At 34.7% G+C, this 13,604-nt stretch overlaps 1 protein-coding gene and 1 pseudogene across 2 annotated transcripts in view; one reads left to right on the top strand and one right to left on the bottom strand.

The window, feature by feature from the left end:
- Positions 1-13,604, bottom strand: part of DPY19L2 (dpy-19 like 2) — a 74,556-nt gene that overhangs the window by 20,000 nt on the left and 40,952 nt on the right. For both annotated transcript variants that reach the window (XM_039862736.1, XM_039862735.1), the window contains exons 13-17: positions 12,144-12,224; positions 9,967-10,068; positions 8,560-8,631; positions 6,004-6,050; positions 2,181-2,205 (exon numbers count right to left, since the gene is read on the bottom strand). In XM_039862736.1, coding sequence (XP_039718670.1) covers positions 2,181-2,205; positions 6,004-6,050; positions 8,560-8,631; positions 9,967-10,068; positions 12,144-12,224 — 327 coding nt within the window. The remainder of the gene's footprint in view (positions 1-2,180; positions 2,206-6,003; positions 6,051-8,559; positions 8,632-9,966; positions 10,069-12,143; positions 12,225-13,604) is intronic.
- Positions 9,193-9,311, top strand: LOC120602692 (uncharacterized; annotated as a pseudogene).

A 13,604-nucleotide genomic window follows, 5' to 3' on the forward strand; every position in this document is an offset into this window, starting at 1 on the left:
CTGACCATGCCATCTTCTGCTTAACACAGTCCAGAACGAAGTCCAGCTTCTTCGCATATGAAGCTGCTGGAGTCTCAACCCTGCCTACTTTTCCTGTCTCATCTTCTGCTACTTCTTGCCTTTTTTAAGCATGAGCAATACTGATTTGCCTGTAGCTCTGAACATTACTACCGCATGCCATCTTGGCACATACACATCTTCTGACCCTGGTAAATTCCTCCTCTAAAGTATTTTTAAAAAGTCTTTCCTCAACTACCCCATCCGCTCCACACAGGTTTAATCACTTCTTCTATACTCCTAGATCTACCTTAGTCATTGCACATATAATTAATTATCTGTTCACAGTTTTTGTCTTCCTCTGCAATATATTCAATTTTATAAAAGCGGGAACCTGGTGTACAGTTGGCACAAAATAAAAAATGAACTAATAAATGTACAGAATTAGTAGAAAAAAGAAAAGTAGGCAAAATAAGGGTCAATGGAGAAATGAAAGAAACAGAAAATAGCAAAATAATGTGAGAATGGAGAGCAGAAAGTTAAGGATTATGTTTCTAAAAAAGAGGTGGGTTTAAACACTGTACGATAAAATACGAAAGTGTACTAATAAGTAAAACTGGAAAATGCAATACGGCAGTTTTACACAAAAGCAGGTCACACTAGGTAGTAGTAGAGTGAATGGCTAAGAGCATGGATTCTGTTGCTCGCTGCCTGGGCTTGTGGTCCTTGGCTCCACAAAGCTTTACACTTTAGCCTTGTGACCTTAGGCAAGTTACTTAACCTCTCTAGGCCACAGTATTTCCCTTCTGTGGAATATAAATAATAACAGCATTTACTTCAATGGGTTGTTATGAGAATAAAATTGTGAATATATGTAAATCGGTTAAAAAAATACCCTGTAACTAGGAAGCAGGAAGCGCTGACGCTCACTCCGAGAGCACTGGAAAGAAGACTGCTTGGGTTCAAATGCAAGCTTTACTACAAGTGAGCTGTGAGACCTCTGGAAAGGCACTGAATCTCTCCGGGTCTCTATTTCTTGGCAGAGACCCTTTGCTCTTCTTCGTAGGCACCTGTCTAGATTCAGCTTCCAGCCTGGTGGCAGTCGGGCGTAGCCACGTCCCTGAGCTTTGGCTGTGGGCAGGAGGCAATACGCAGCTCTTCCAAGCCCAGCCCTTACAAACCCTCGAGTGCCCCATCTTCCATGTTCTTTCTCCTCTGCTGACAGGCTGACGCTGATAAACACCTCAACCCTGGAAGCCACACGTTGATGATGGCAGGGCCGCAGATGGAAGGTGTGTGCGTCTCTTAATCACTGCTGTCAGAGAGCCACCTGCTAATCAGGAACTCCTGCTTTTTCCTTTATGTGAGCAAAGAATTAAACTTCTACTAAGTCATTAAAATGTTAGTGTTTATCTCTAACAGGTAGTATCACCTAATTAACATAATTTTCTTATTTGCAAAATGGGAATATAATTATTATTATGAGGATTAAACAGCACAGTACCTGGCACATAGTAACTACTCAAAAAATATCAGTTATCGTCATGAGCTATTCCCGCTAAGTTCAAATTTAGTTGCCCTCGTTTACACTTGACCTTTTCCTTAAGACTCAGAGTTCTATTACTCAGAAAATCGTATTTCTAGCCCATGCTGATATCATCCTTTATATGCTACAAAATAATTCAGCACCATATAAAATGCTGTCTTATTTGTTTCATGTCTCCATTACAATGTATGATACTTGAGGGCAGGGACATCGCTATACTGTCTTTTGTATCCTGTAACCCTGCTAAGCTTGTTAATTGATTGACTATCAAATCTGTGTATGGCAGACTGCCAGTCACTGGGCTACAGGGACCTGCCCCAGTGGGGTGTGGCTGATTAGCTCAGTACACTAGAAATGAATGCTTGTTATTGCTGAATGAAGGAAGGAATAAATGAATGAAGATAATTTAATTTAATTATGCTTCCATGGTAATAAATCAGCCTTCTGGCTTTCGAATCCTTACTACTGTTCAAAACAGAGCAGGTTAAAATGTGAGAAGATGAGGAGAAATTTATCACCGTGGCTGAACTACTTAAGCATGCTGACGGTGCTCAGCAGCAAGGTGATACTTTTGAGAATTATCCTTAAGTTAGAATTTAATATTCAAATCTACCAAGGATTAAAATAAAAGCTTTACCTCGCCATGGTCAAGGAGCTGTTTTCTGTAATAAAACAAAAATATTCTGTATTTAGTAAATGTCCATTGTAATATGATTGCATAAAAATAAACTTCATTTCTTCTCAGATTTTAAAAATGTGATTCTCTCTAAACTACTTAGGTGCATAAATTAAAAATACTAGAAAATAGCATTAAAAATTATAGCAATTTAAAAGGCATGATTTATAGTCATCCTACTTAAGGTATATCAAAAAGCTGTTTTTGGTTAAGATAAAATAGGTTTTACTGATTGCTGGAGACTGTACCTCTGAAAGGATAAGTCAATAAAGAGAATGTCTATTAAATATTCAACCATGTATAGAATATACAGTACTTTTAATAAGTATTGCTGGACTTTTCGTTGGTTCCATTTTTCACAATTATAAATAATATGAACATCCTTATACATAAAACTGTGGACATCTCTGAATATTTCCTCAGGATAAATTTCTAGAAGAAAAGTTACTGAGTAAAACATGGAAATATTTTAGTTCCAGAAAAGGTGTCTAACAAATTTACTAAATATTTATGTATAAAAATTGCCTAAATTTTTATGGCACATTTACTGTGTTCTAGATACTGTGCAGTGAACACAGAGCGAAAAGTATTAATACCGTTTTTATCCTCACGGCGTTAATATTGGGTTCCTACAAGAGTGTATAAGACTGCCTTATTTTAATGTTCCACTGAAAAGACTAGATATTTTAGTTTTATAAAATGGCTTTACGGGATGCAGATTTTGGGGTTGGAGAGAGAAGTAAGAAAGTAAGGAGTTCAAGGGCACACACAGAGCCAGAAGATATTTCAAAAAAAAAAAAAAAAAAAAAACAGGTTTTATAGTTACGCCTTGCATTGAAGCGAAGTCACCAGGCTGGTTACTTTTGTCTTCATCATCACAGCCCTTCCTGACTTACTTACGCAGTCAAGTTTGGGGGGAGGGGCGGGTAGGTGCTCACTTGTCCTGACATCTGCCTGTCACGACAGAATTCTGTAGTCAGCTGTTGCACATGAGAGGCCTAGTAGGTAAGTAATTATGATAATCGCCAAGGACCCGACAATTACTACTGATACAAATAAATCTAGTAGCTAATTTAAAATATGAATATACAACTGAATCGTGAGACATAAACAGTATGAGAAACAACAAGATGAATAAGCAAATGAACTGACCTCTCAGAAAATAGAGTTAAAGCAAGAAGTAAAAGAGTATTAAATGAAAATTCCAAGTATTATCTTCAGAGAAGTTTAAGAGGAAATTGCATCCATACAATTAGAACAAGCTGTCAGAAGTTCCAAGCCCTTGATTTCACATGCATTAATGCTTCTAACTCACAGAGTAAGCGAGGTCGAGGTTCCTCTTTCCTTTTAGGGAAGCTGGGGCACAGAGGGATTACATGACTTGCCCGCATTAATAAGTAAAGATGTACTACATTACTGGACAGGACAATCAATTATACACAGATTAAATTCTGTGAATTAATCGAAAGCTGTTGCACTAGATCCTGGTGGATGCCTGGGGATTCTAGACACATTTATTCCAAAGTTTACATGGAAAAGCAAATGTAAGCGAATGTGAAAAACAATAACAATGACAAAGAGATTGAAATAGCATTGGTCTGACTCAGAAACAATCAAATGGTTCAGTGTAAGATAGAATCTAAAACAGAATCAAGTACATATGAGAATTTACTACGATGTGATTAAAACTGGTATTTCAAATGACTGGGAAAAAGATAAATTACACAGTATTGTGCTGGGACAGTACCTCATTTGAGGGGGAAAAGGCAGATTCCAATAATTTCAACACACTATAAAAACGAATGTAAGATTGATTAATGATCTGTATGTAAAACTGAAAACTATGGAGGATGTCAGCAAGACAATGGAATAGGAGGTGGCAGCCCTGGTTCCTTCACAAAAAACAACAACTGGACAGCTACCCACAAAAGAAAATGGCCTCAGAAGGGCTCAAGAGTAAAATTATGAACCCAAAGCAACACAGTGGAGCAATAATTTGGGAATACCTGCACAGAAAGGATCGCTAAGGAGATCAGCTTAGTGGAGACATTTGGAGATGGCTAGAAACAAAGAAGAAGGGCAAAGGTCATTAATAAACTATAAACTGACATCCTAGAAGAATGTGTTGCACACATGATAGACAAAAGGCTACTGTCTATAACATAAAAAACACTACAAAACAATTTTCGAGTGGTCAAGAAGAACAACAAATAGGGAATAGACATACGGAAGGATGTAAAACTACTGGTAAAGAACTTACAAAATAAAATGAGTTACTTTCGTTTTGAACTATCAGATAGAAACAGTTAAAATTTGACAACGCTGGTGTTCATGAGATTCAGGGAAATGCGCATTCTCTATTCTCATGATTGTAAGTTCTCGATATTTATCAGATAATAACATATTCATACCTTATGATCCAGTAGTCTCATTTCAAATATTCTAAATACTAAAAATAGTATGAAAAGATACATGTACAAGGATGTTCATTACTTATCACAATCGTTGTTCCAGCAAAAAGATAAGTATAATCTAAATGTCCATCGATGTGGGAATGGCTAAGTACATGCCAGTCACTCATGATAATGAACACTAAAACATGGAGACCATTGCAAAGTCTGAGGAAGATCTAGGCAGGCGCCCAAGACATACCGTTAAACAAAAATAACAAGTTACAGAATAATAATACTATGATTCCACTTAAAAAAAAAATACTGTGCTTTCGTATGTGGTTTCTAGAATGATATATACAAAGCCAATTACAATCGACACCAATGAGGAGTACATCTAACAGAGGGGAGCATTCTCTTTTCTTGATATACTATGTTGTTTGAATGCATTATCACAATCATGTACTATTTTTGAGATTTAAAGACTCCTCCCTTCCTGCCCCCCTGCCCCAGCCTATACACACACAGGGCTGTCACTTTCAAGCATTTAATCACTAAGAAAGACCTCCTTATTTTAGGCTGGCTAACTTCCACTCATCGACCTCCTCAGGTTTGTCCTCTTCCACATTACATCCTCTCAGAAATTTGAAGACAGCTTTCAGGTACCACTCAGGCTTCCATTTTCCAATTAAACATCCCAGGCCCTTTCACGCTTTCCTTATGTTATCAGTTTTCAGGGCTCTAAATACACTTTTTAGAATGTCAAGGGCTCCATCTGACCAGAGCGAAATAGAATGGGTCTGTTAACCCCCTTGGTTTGGAAAAGATTTCAACAAATAACATTCTATCACCACACCAATTTCACCTGTAAGATTCTAAGTAGTTGTTCTGGCGACTACAAAACTGTCTGTTGAAAATATAAGCACGGGATATGGGGTTCATAGTGAACTCTAGTGACTTCACTAAAACCACCAAAAATGTGGTATGACAAATAGTTTTAACGATAAATGTAGAAAAAGCAATTTCATGAATATTCAGAAAAACAAATCATTACGCTTTCTCTGAAAGTTAAAAAAAAAGAATCACCAAAATAGAACTTTAGCTTTTATCTGTTTATCGACTTTAAATTCTAGTCATATGCTAAAATTAAACTAAATTAATTTAACTTTTGAGTTAATCCACAAATATAAATATATTTTATAACAGTCCCAAATACATAAAAGATATGAGAATAATAGTCTTTTTTTTTTTAAAGAAAACATCTAAGTTTGGTTTATGTCTCCTTTCTTAATCGTAATGCTAAAGTTTAATGTCCATTCATTTGAAAAATTGATATTACAGCAAGTTATTTAATAATTGAATATAGTATGACTTTAAAACTACGATATAATTACCTTAGATAAGTGTTTGCAGATAGGACACACAAAATTTCACGAGAACTCTGTGAATAGAATCAAAACATGAAATTTTCCTAAGAAATTATGTGACAATTAAAATGCCCTGATTCGTTAACATAAACACCCTCAACAGAAAAGAGTATTTTTATTGTGAAAGTGAGTCCTCAGGAACCGTTTAGTTCCAACTACACCCCAGTCAAATACTTTCTTGACGTTATAACTTCCCCTAAAATAAATGAATGAATGAATGAATGAATGAATGAATGAATAAAAATATTAGTGTTGGAATAAATCTTTAAGGTTTCAGCTCTAAAATTCTAAGCTTTTATATGTGGATAACTCCTTACGAGAGCTTCAGTTTATATTCTGTGGGGAGGATGGACTGAGGTGATTGAAGTAGTTTCCTTAAGGGGAGTTTCTTCACGTACTTTCAGAGGTTATTTTACCTTTTTCCTCATTCCCCAAGCGAATGGAAACTAGTCATTCTTCTTCTCTCTCTCTCTCTTCTCTCTCTCTCTCTCTCTCTCTGCCTAAACAGTCTATATCCCCACTTCACTCAAACTCCTGATTATTATAAAATTGGGTATGGCAGATTTGCTTCCCTGATCTATCAGCCTGAAGTGACTGCTACAGAAGGCTTAATAGCGCTTATCAAAATGTACCAGATGACGGTGAGGCGGAGGGGCTGGATGAAGGGGAATGTGGATGCTAAACTTGGTCACAGAGTCTTTAGCAGAAACTAGATGCAACTTAAACCATAAGATTAAAATATTACAAGGAACTTAAAATTTTGCATCCCACATGATGTGTGATTTATACTCACAGATAAATGTTGAAAAATACATAGTGAAATTTAGACTCTAATTTAAAATAAAAATCTGAGTTTATGTCTCAAGTGACATGTATGAGATCCTAGCCACTTAGGCAAGAAAAACCCTATTGATGGAATAGTTAATAAAATATATGTATTTATAGTTTAAAATTCAGTAGTGTCACAGGAAAATCATACTATATATGCCTTCCTTCTTTCTTTGCCAGAAGTGATTTAACACAAGTGAAAATTTCAATGAACATCAGTAATATACTTGAGATGAAAAATAACCAACAATAGGACTAGAGAGATTAAGGGGTTATATGGGAGCAGAAAGAAGTTAAGCACTGTGGCTGCAGGGGTGGGTGGACGTGTGTGCCCACATGCGTGTGCATTTGCACCTGCTATGCTCGTGCGGGGTTTGAGCTGTGGTATGTTTTGGGGCTAGTATTGTGATTATTAGTCACGAATCTTATTTTTTTAAAAAGCAGCAATAGTAGATCTAGCCATCACTTTCTCCTATGCTGGCTATCACCCCACAGGATAGTTAATCCCTGCCTTAGCCCCTCCAAACAGAGACTTGTCAGCATAGCAAAATTTGCCATGATGGAACAGGAATAGGCTAGTGGAGAAAATCTGCAACCTGAGCTGGACAGAGCCAAGGGGATGGAGGGTGGCACACCTGTGTGCAGTTTACCCACTCCTTCTCATTACCTCTATTCTGACTCTGTCCAAGAGGTCCCTAGAGAATTGGATCAAGTGTGAGATAACAGGGATGTAGAGGGAGATGCCACTTTCACTCATAAATTATTCAGAATCTAAGTGAAAACAAAGGAATGAAAAACGTGGGAACTGGAACTACATAAAGAAGACACGTAATTTGACTTCGAATGTAGAAAACTAATTTCAACAGACCACGCTTGGTACAATGGTAGAGGACTCATGTTATTGCTGTCTGCTTAAAAGTATAAAATAAATGTGTAATATTGACTTTAGGCAAGACAATCTGCTAGCTATAAAGATGGTTCAAAACTAAGGACCCGCTGTCCTTAACCAGGTCTTCAGATAAACCACTCCCAGACCAAGAAAATCTGCCAGTGTTATTTTAAACATTATTTCTTCTATAGTGATAGCATTTTCTTTTGGTGTGAAAATAATGACTATACAGAGGATAATTTTTTTTAATAGCTTATACAAATTTCTCCTGTGCATGTCTCAAAATGGATCAAGACTTCTTTGAATGTGCTTTATATCTGAAAGACACCAAAGGTGTCCTGTATGTTTCTTTCATAGCGCCTATAACAATTGCAATTCTGTAGTCATCTGTGTGATTATTTGTTTAATGTCCCCCCTAACACACACACACACACACACACACACACACACGCATGCATGCATGTATGCACGCACGCACTGTAAGTTCTAACATAGGATTGGGACCGTCTCATTCATCCCAGTGTATCTACGATGTTAATGTGGTTCTTGACACATCATGGGTAACTGACACATTTCTTTTGAAAAAATAAATAAAAATATCTTTTCTCATTTAATTATATAATGCTATATATATATTATATATTGTAAATATATAATACTAGATAAGGAAAGATCCAAATTAAAAAAAATTTTTTTAAGGAGGTGAACAGTTCATCCTAAAAATAAGTCAGCATTCTGAGCTATTAGCATTGATCTAAGTCTTTATGTTGAACCCAAAAGCAAGTGATAAAAAATTTTAAAAATACCTTTTTAAAGATAAAATAGGTAATCACCATAACAACTGGAAGCAATAACGTCTTTGTGTATCTCAAGGGAGTCTGAAATAAAACAAATTCTTCAAAATACTCATTTATTAAATTTTACACTTAATGAATAAAAATCAATGTCAAATAGAATGTCACAATGAAATTTCTTAAAGGTAAAATGTCTTTGTCTTAACAGTATACTTAACGTTCATGTTCTTATATAAGAATCAAAATTATAAAAATAGTTACACAAATTTCTCAAAAATTTTAATGACAAAACCATTTAATCAAAAGTTAGTAATGTCTATTATTTATCCTTTCTTCTGGTTTTATCTCTCCTTTATTTACATTATATTAAGTTGTATACTGTGTTTACTGATCACTGAGTCCTACGTTGTCATTTCCTGGCTGCAAAGTCCCATTATTTTCATATATGAAACTAGAACTAGTGAGGAAGAAAAGTAGCCTACGCACTTACTGCAATTATAAATAAGTACTGGAGTAGTATCAGCAGCTAGATGATTTTCATGACCTATTACTGAGATAGGGAGTCATTTACCATGTAACTAAATTATATATATCTTGGAGGCAGGAACTGAGTCATTTTCCTCTGCAATTCTACAATGGACTGTTATCCACGGCCATGCCACCCTGAACAAGCCTGATCCCATCTGATCTTGGAAGCTAAGCAGGGTCGGGCTTAGTTAGTACTTGGATGGGAGACCACCTAGGAAGACTAGGTGCTGTAGGCATAAAAAATAAAAAAAAGTAAGGGACTGTAAGCTGACAAGGTCCTTGCAATCTGTGAGATCAACCAAGGGTTGCCTCATCTAAAAAATAAATAAACAAAATTACAATGAACTGCCTCACAGGTAATGAGTGGCCAATAACAGTTTTTGAATGAATGCATGCCTGGTTGGATAGATAAGAGAGTAATGTATGATTAGTACTATACCTTTCTTGGCAACATCTTGCTAAACAATTCTGTATTATTTGGGATATAAAGTAAAATAAAATTGAATTTAAAAAAACTAAAAAAGATTTTGGATTTATTGTTCCTGAGTGATCCCATGCCTACAACTGATCTACATTATTAAAATTAATACAACTGTCATAATAGTAATTCACTGTGGATCATACAGTATATTAAGCACTGTCTCAGATTATCCATTTAACTATCATCAATAACTCTTTAAGATGGGGGTCATTTTTTTACTGGTTTTACACATACGAAAATAGGTGAGAAAGGCCATATGATTAGCAAATGTTATAGTAAACACATGATAGGGTAAGTAAGTTGGGTGTTTCTAAGTGAAAATTTGAGTTTCGGATTCATAGAAAAACTTAAGAGCAAAAAACCATCATACCTGGAAAGAAGGAAAAACGACAACAACAAAAAAAGCATACCGCTTTTTCCATGAAGTCAAATTCAGGAGCACAGGTATAAATCAAGGTATCGAAATCTGTAAACCTTAAGATTCTGGCGGCTATAAGGTCACTCAGGCGAATCTAGAAGAAAACAGAGTAAAACAAATTAAATTTACACCAATAATTATAGTCAATAACAACTGATTTGATGTGATAGTAATAAAGTCTAAAGAACAGATAAATCCAAGGCATATGGATGGCCCTCAAAGGAAAAAAAATACAGTGAACAATATGTGTTATGTGCTGAATGAAGAAACATGAAAACAAAGAGAAATATCAAGAGAAATGAAAAGTTGAAAGAGGTCAGAAAAAATAAGCAGAGACGATAAAGGGTGAGCTAAAATCAACATTTACTAGGCAGAAACCACCATGCAGTTAATCACGAAATTTTATAATCAGATCATTTATCAAGAAAAAACAATTTCATGTTAAGCCCTTTTATCATATATTGTAAAAACTATGAACAAATTTTCTATGCACTGTCATTTTTACAAAGCCTCATACATTGATTACAATTTTTGGTGCTTCTTGAATTTTTCAGATGTACATTCAAGCCATTAAATATGAGCTATTCTTCATAAGAATTACAACAACTATACCTATTACTTTGCCTTATTTGCTTGATCTCCAGGGCCTTTAAAAAAAACAAACCCAGTGAAGAGCTCCTTTTATCTACTGATTATATATTATCTACTGTTGGCGAGACAATTATTTTCCCACTGCGTTCTCAGAAGGCCAGAAAGAAAGGAAAATATTTGTATGTGAAACCTTAATTCAAAATATTTATAGGGACAGAAATTATTTTATATCAAGATAATATGATTATCTGTGGGTTTTTTTTACTCATGGTTCCCATTATCTATCAATACCAAGGGTAATTTAGAGTTTCCTTTATTATTCTAATTTAGAATAGGCCTGGTGACCAATAGTAATTTAACTAACACATTTTAGTTTCAAGTCTTTCTCACAGCTGTTATATAAAGGAAGTCTCTTAAGAGTACCAAGATGTGTGTGTGTGTGTGTGTGTGTAAGATTCGTAAGGAGTTGGGTAACAATGTGAAAAGAGGAAAGAAAGAAAATAATAGACCAACTTAATAGATAAATAATTAACTTAGGAAGCTTAAATAAAGTTTACCATAAAATGTATACTCCCTATAGAATAAAAAGTTAAAAACAATAAAAAAGGAAAGAAAACATAAAATGTGCCAAACATACCAGAAAACAGCAGCAACAAATAAGCCTAATAAACCACTATGCGAAGCTGGCAATAAATAGCGAATAAATCCTTTACATTTTGAAATTTTATTTAATATAAACATGTATACAAGCTCAATTCTATTGATCAGTGATGGTACTTGAACTTTTAGAGATTAAGTACTATAATCTCTTGTTAAAGTTGCAGTCACTTCAGCATTAGACAGAGTCCCAACTAGATAGAACCAGATAAGGCAAATATCAGAGTATTACTGTACAACACACTCAAGTATGCTGACATCCAAACAGAAAGTACTAAAAATCAGAAGTACATTTCTACACTGTTTTTTATTCCCCTAAACTAATTTGTTAAGTAGAGACTTATGCTTTGAAAAAAGGGCTATTATTTAGGGCACTAGCTTTAAAACAAAAAGAAACACCACACATGAGGGATAAGTGGTCCATGTATTTCCTTGAAGATGAAAAGATAAGAGAACTTTTAACATTCTCTTTTTACATTACAAGAAAAATCTACAAATTTCGAATTACATCTTAATTCCAGCCCCTAATTACAAATAAATAAAACTATATTGAGATTTTAAGGGTTTCATATTTCAAAGCTGAGGACAGACTGCACGTATATTAACATCTGCAATAAATGAATAACATTATTTAAACAAAAATTATTTGTATTTTAATTGAAATATAAACAAATAACTACTTAACATATTAGTAATTTTTTTCCTAGAAGGCTACGCTAATACTCATTGATATATTTTTTCTTGGTGGGTTGAAAAGATCATTGAACTCAGGGTTGTAGAACTGACTCTGCCGATAACTGGCTTGGAGACCTTAAAGAAGGGATTTCACCTCTGTGAAATGTAGAGGTAAAAACAGATGGCTTCAAAGTTTGCATCCAGGTACACATTTGTAGTTTTTATGTTTTAACTAGAAGTACTTACATGGTCTGAAACACCTAGGATTTTAGATGTCAGAAATTTCAAAATGATTGTTCCACACAACCAACCGAAACCTTGAATTAGCTAAAAAATAAATAAAATAGGTAGAAGTCAGGTACTAAAAACTACCCAGTTAAAAGATTCAATTGTAGCAATAAACGACATAGAAAAGCTTTAATCAAGTGAAGTGCATTAGTGATGAGGTCTGTCACAAAGGATGGTCCTGTAGAAAAGTGGATGCACTTGACAAAGGTCGTTCCACCACCTTCTGGCCCCCACAGTTTCAGACGAGAAATCTACTGGAATTCAAATCAGTTTTACCCTATAGGTAATGCATCATTTCTGTCTGCTTTCAAAATTCTTTTTCTTTAGTTTTCAGAAGTTTAACTCTGATGCGTCTTGGCATGGATCTTGTTGGGTTGACCCTACTTGGGATTCACTCAGTTTCTTGACTCTGCAGATTTATGTCTTTTGCCAAATTTAAGAATTTTTCAGCCATTACTCTTCAAATATTTTTTCAATCCCATTCTTTTTTATGTTTGTTTTTTTGTGTGTGTGTGTAACTTCAATGATACAAATATTGAATCTTTTGTTATTGTCCCACAGGTCCCTAAGCCTGTCTGATTTTTTTCAATCTATTGTTCTGTTGTTATTTCGGTAATTTCTATTGTTCTATCTTCCTTTGGACTGGAATTGAAGATATATGAAGTTATTTCATAAATATATATTTCATACATATAGAAACATACACACCTGTGAGTGCACGTACACATACATACAATAAAAGGGTCCAGAGGCAAGGACACACTGGTAGCAATGAGAATACTCAGCACTCAGATCTTGGTTTCTAAATACCATTCTACACTAAAAGGAACTAGAGATCCTAGGGGAAATGGCTGACTCCAGAGCTAGCAAAATACAAGATGAGTCTGCAGTATCTTATTGAGTCATAATGTAAAGAAGTACATAAAGAATTATGAAGACAGTCTAAAACTGATATTTCTGTATGATGTGAGTTTTCCCATATAAATAACAAATTATTCCAGCATCATTCATTGAAAAGTGACCTACAAGGTAATCTTGTAATACTTGCTTTGAATCCAAACATCAACTGGAGAGAACTGACATTATACGGAGTCTTCTCAGGCATAAACATGGTATATTTTTCCATTATTTTGATGTTATTTATGTCTTATCAATTTAAAAATATTTCTCCCAAGAAAATATTGTATGTATTTTGTTACATTTATTCATAACTATGCATTTTTTCGTCCTAATATACATGGCATATTTTCAAAAATGTTTTCTGTTTGTTGTCAGAAAACAGAAAGGTAATCGACTTTTGAATATTAATCTTATATCTAGCCATGCCATTTCTTATAATTTCTAATAATTTGCCTTAAAATCATTTTGTTTTCTATGTCAATATTTTAATGAATTTTGATTTTTTCAATTTTCTTCCTA

This window comes from Pteropus medius, unplaced genomic scaffold (genome assembly GCF_902729225.1).
Source record: "Pteropus medius unplaced genomic scaffold, Ma_sr-lr_union100, whole genome shotgun sequence".
Lineage (NCBI taxonomy): Eukaryota > Metazoa > Chordata > Mammalia > Chiroptera > Pteropodidae > Pteropus > Pteropus medius.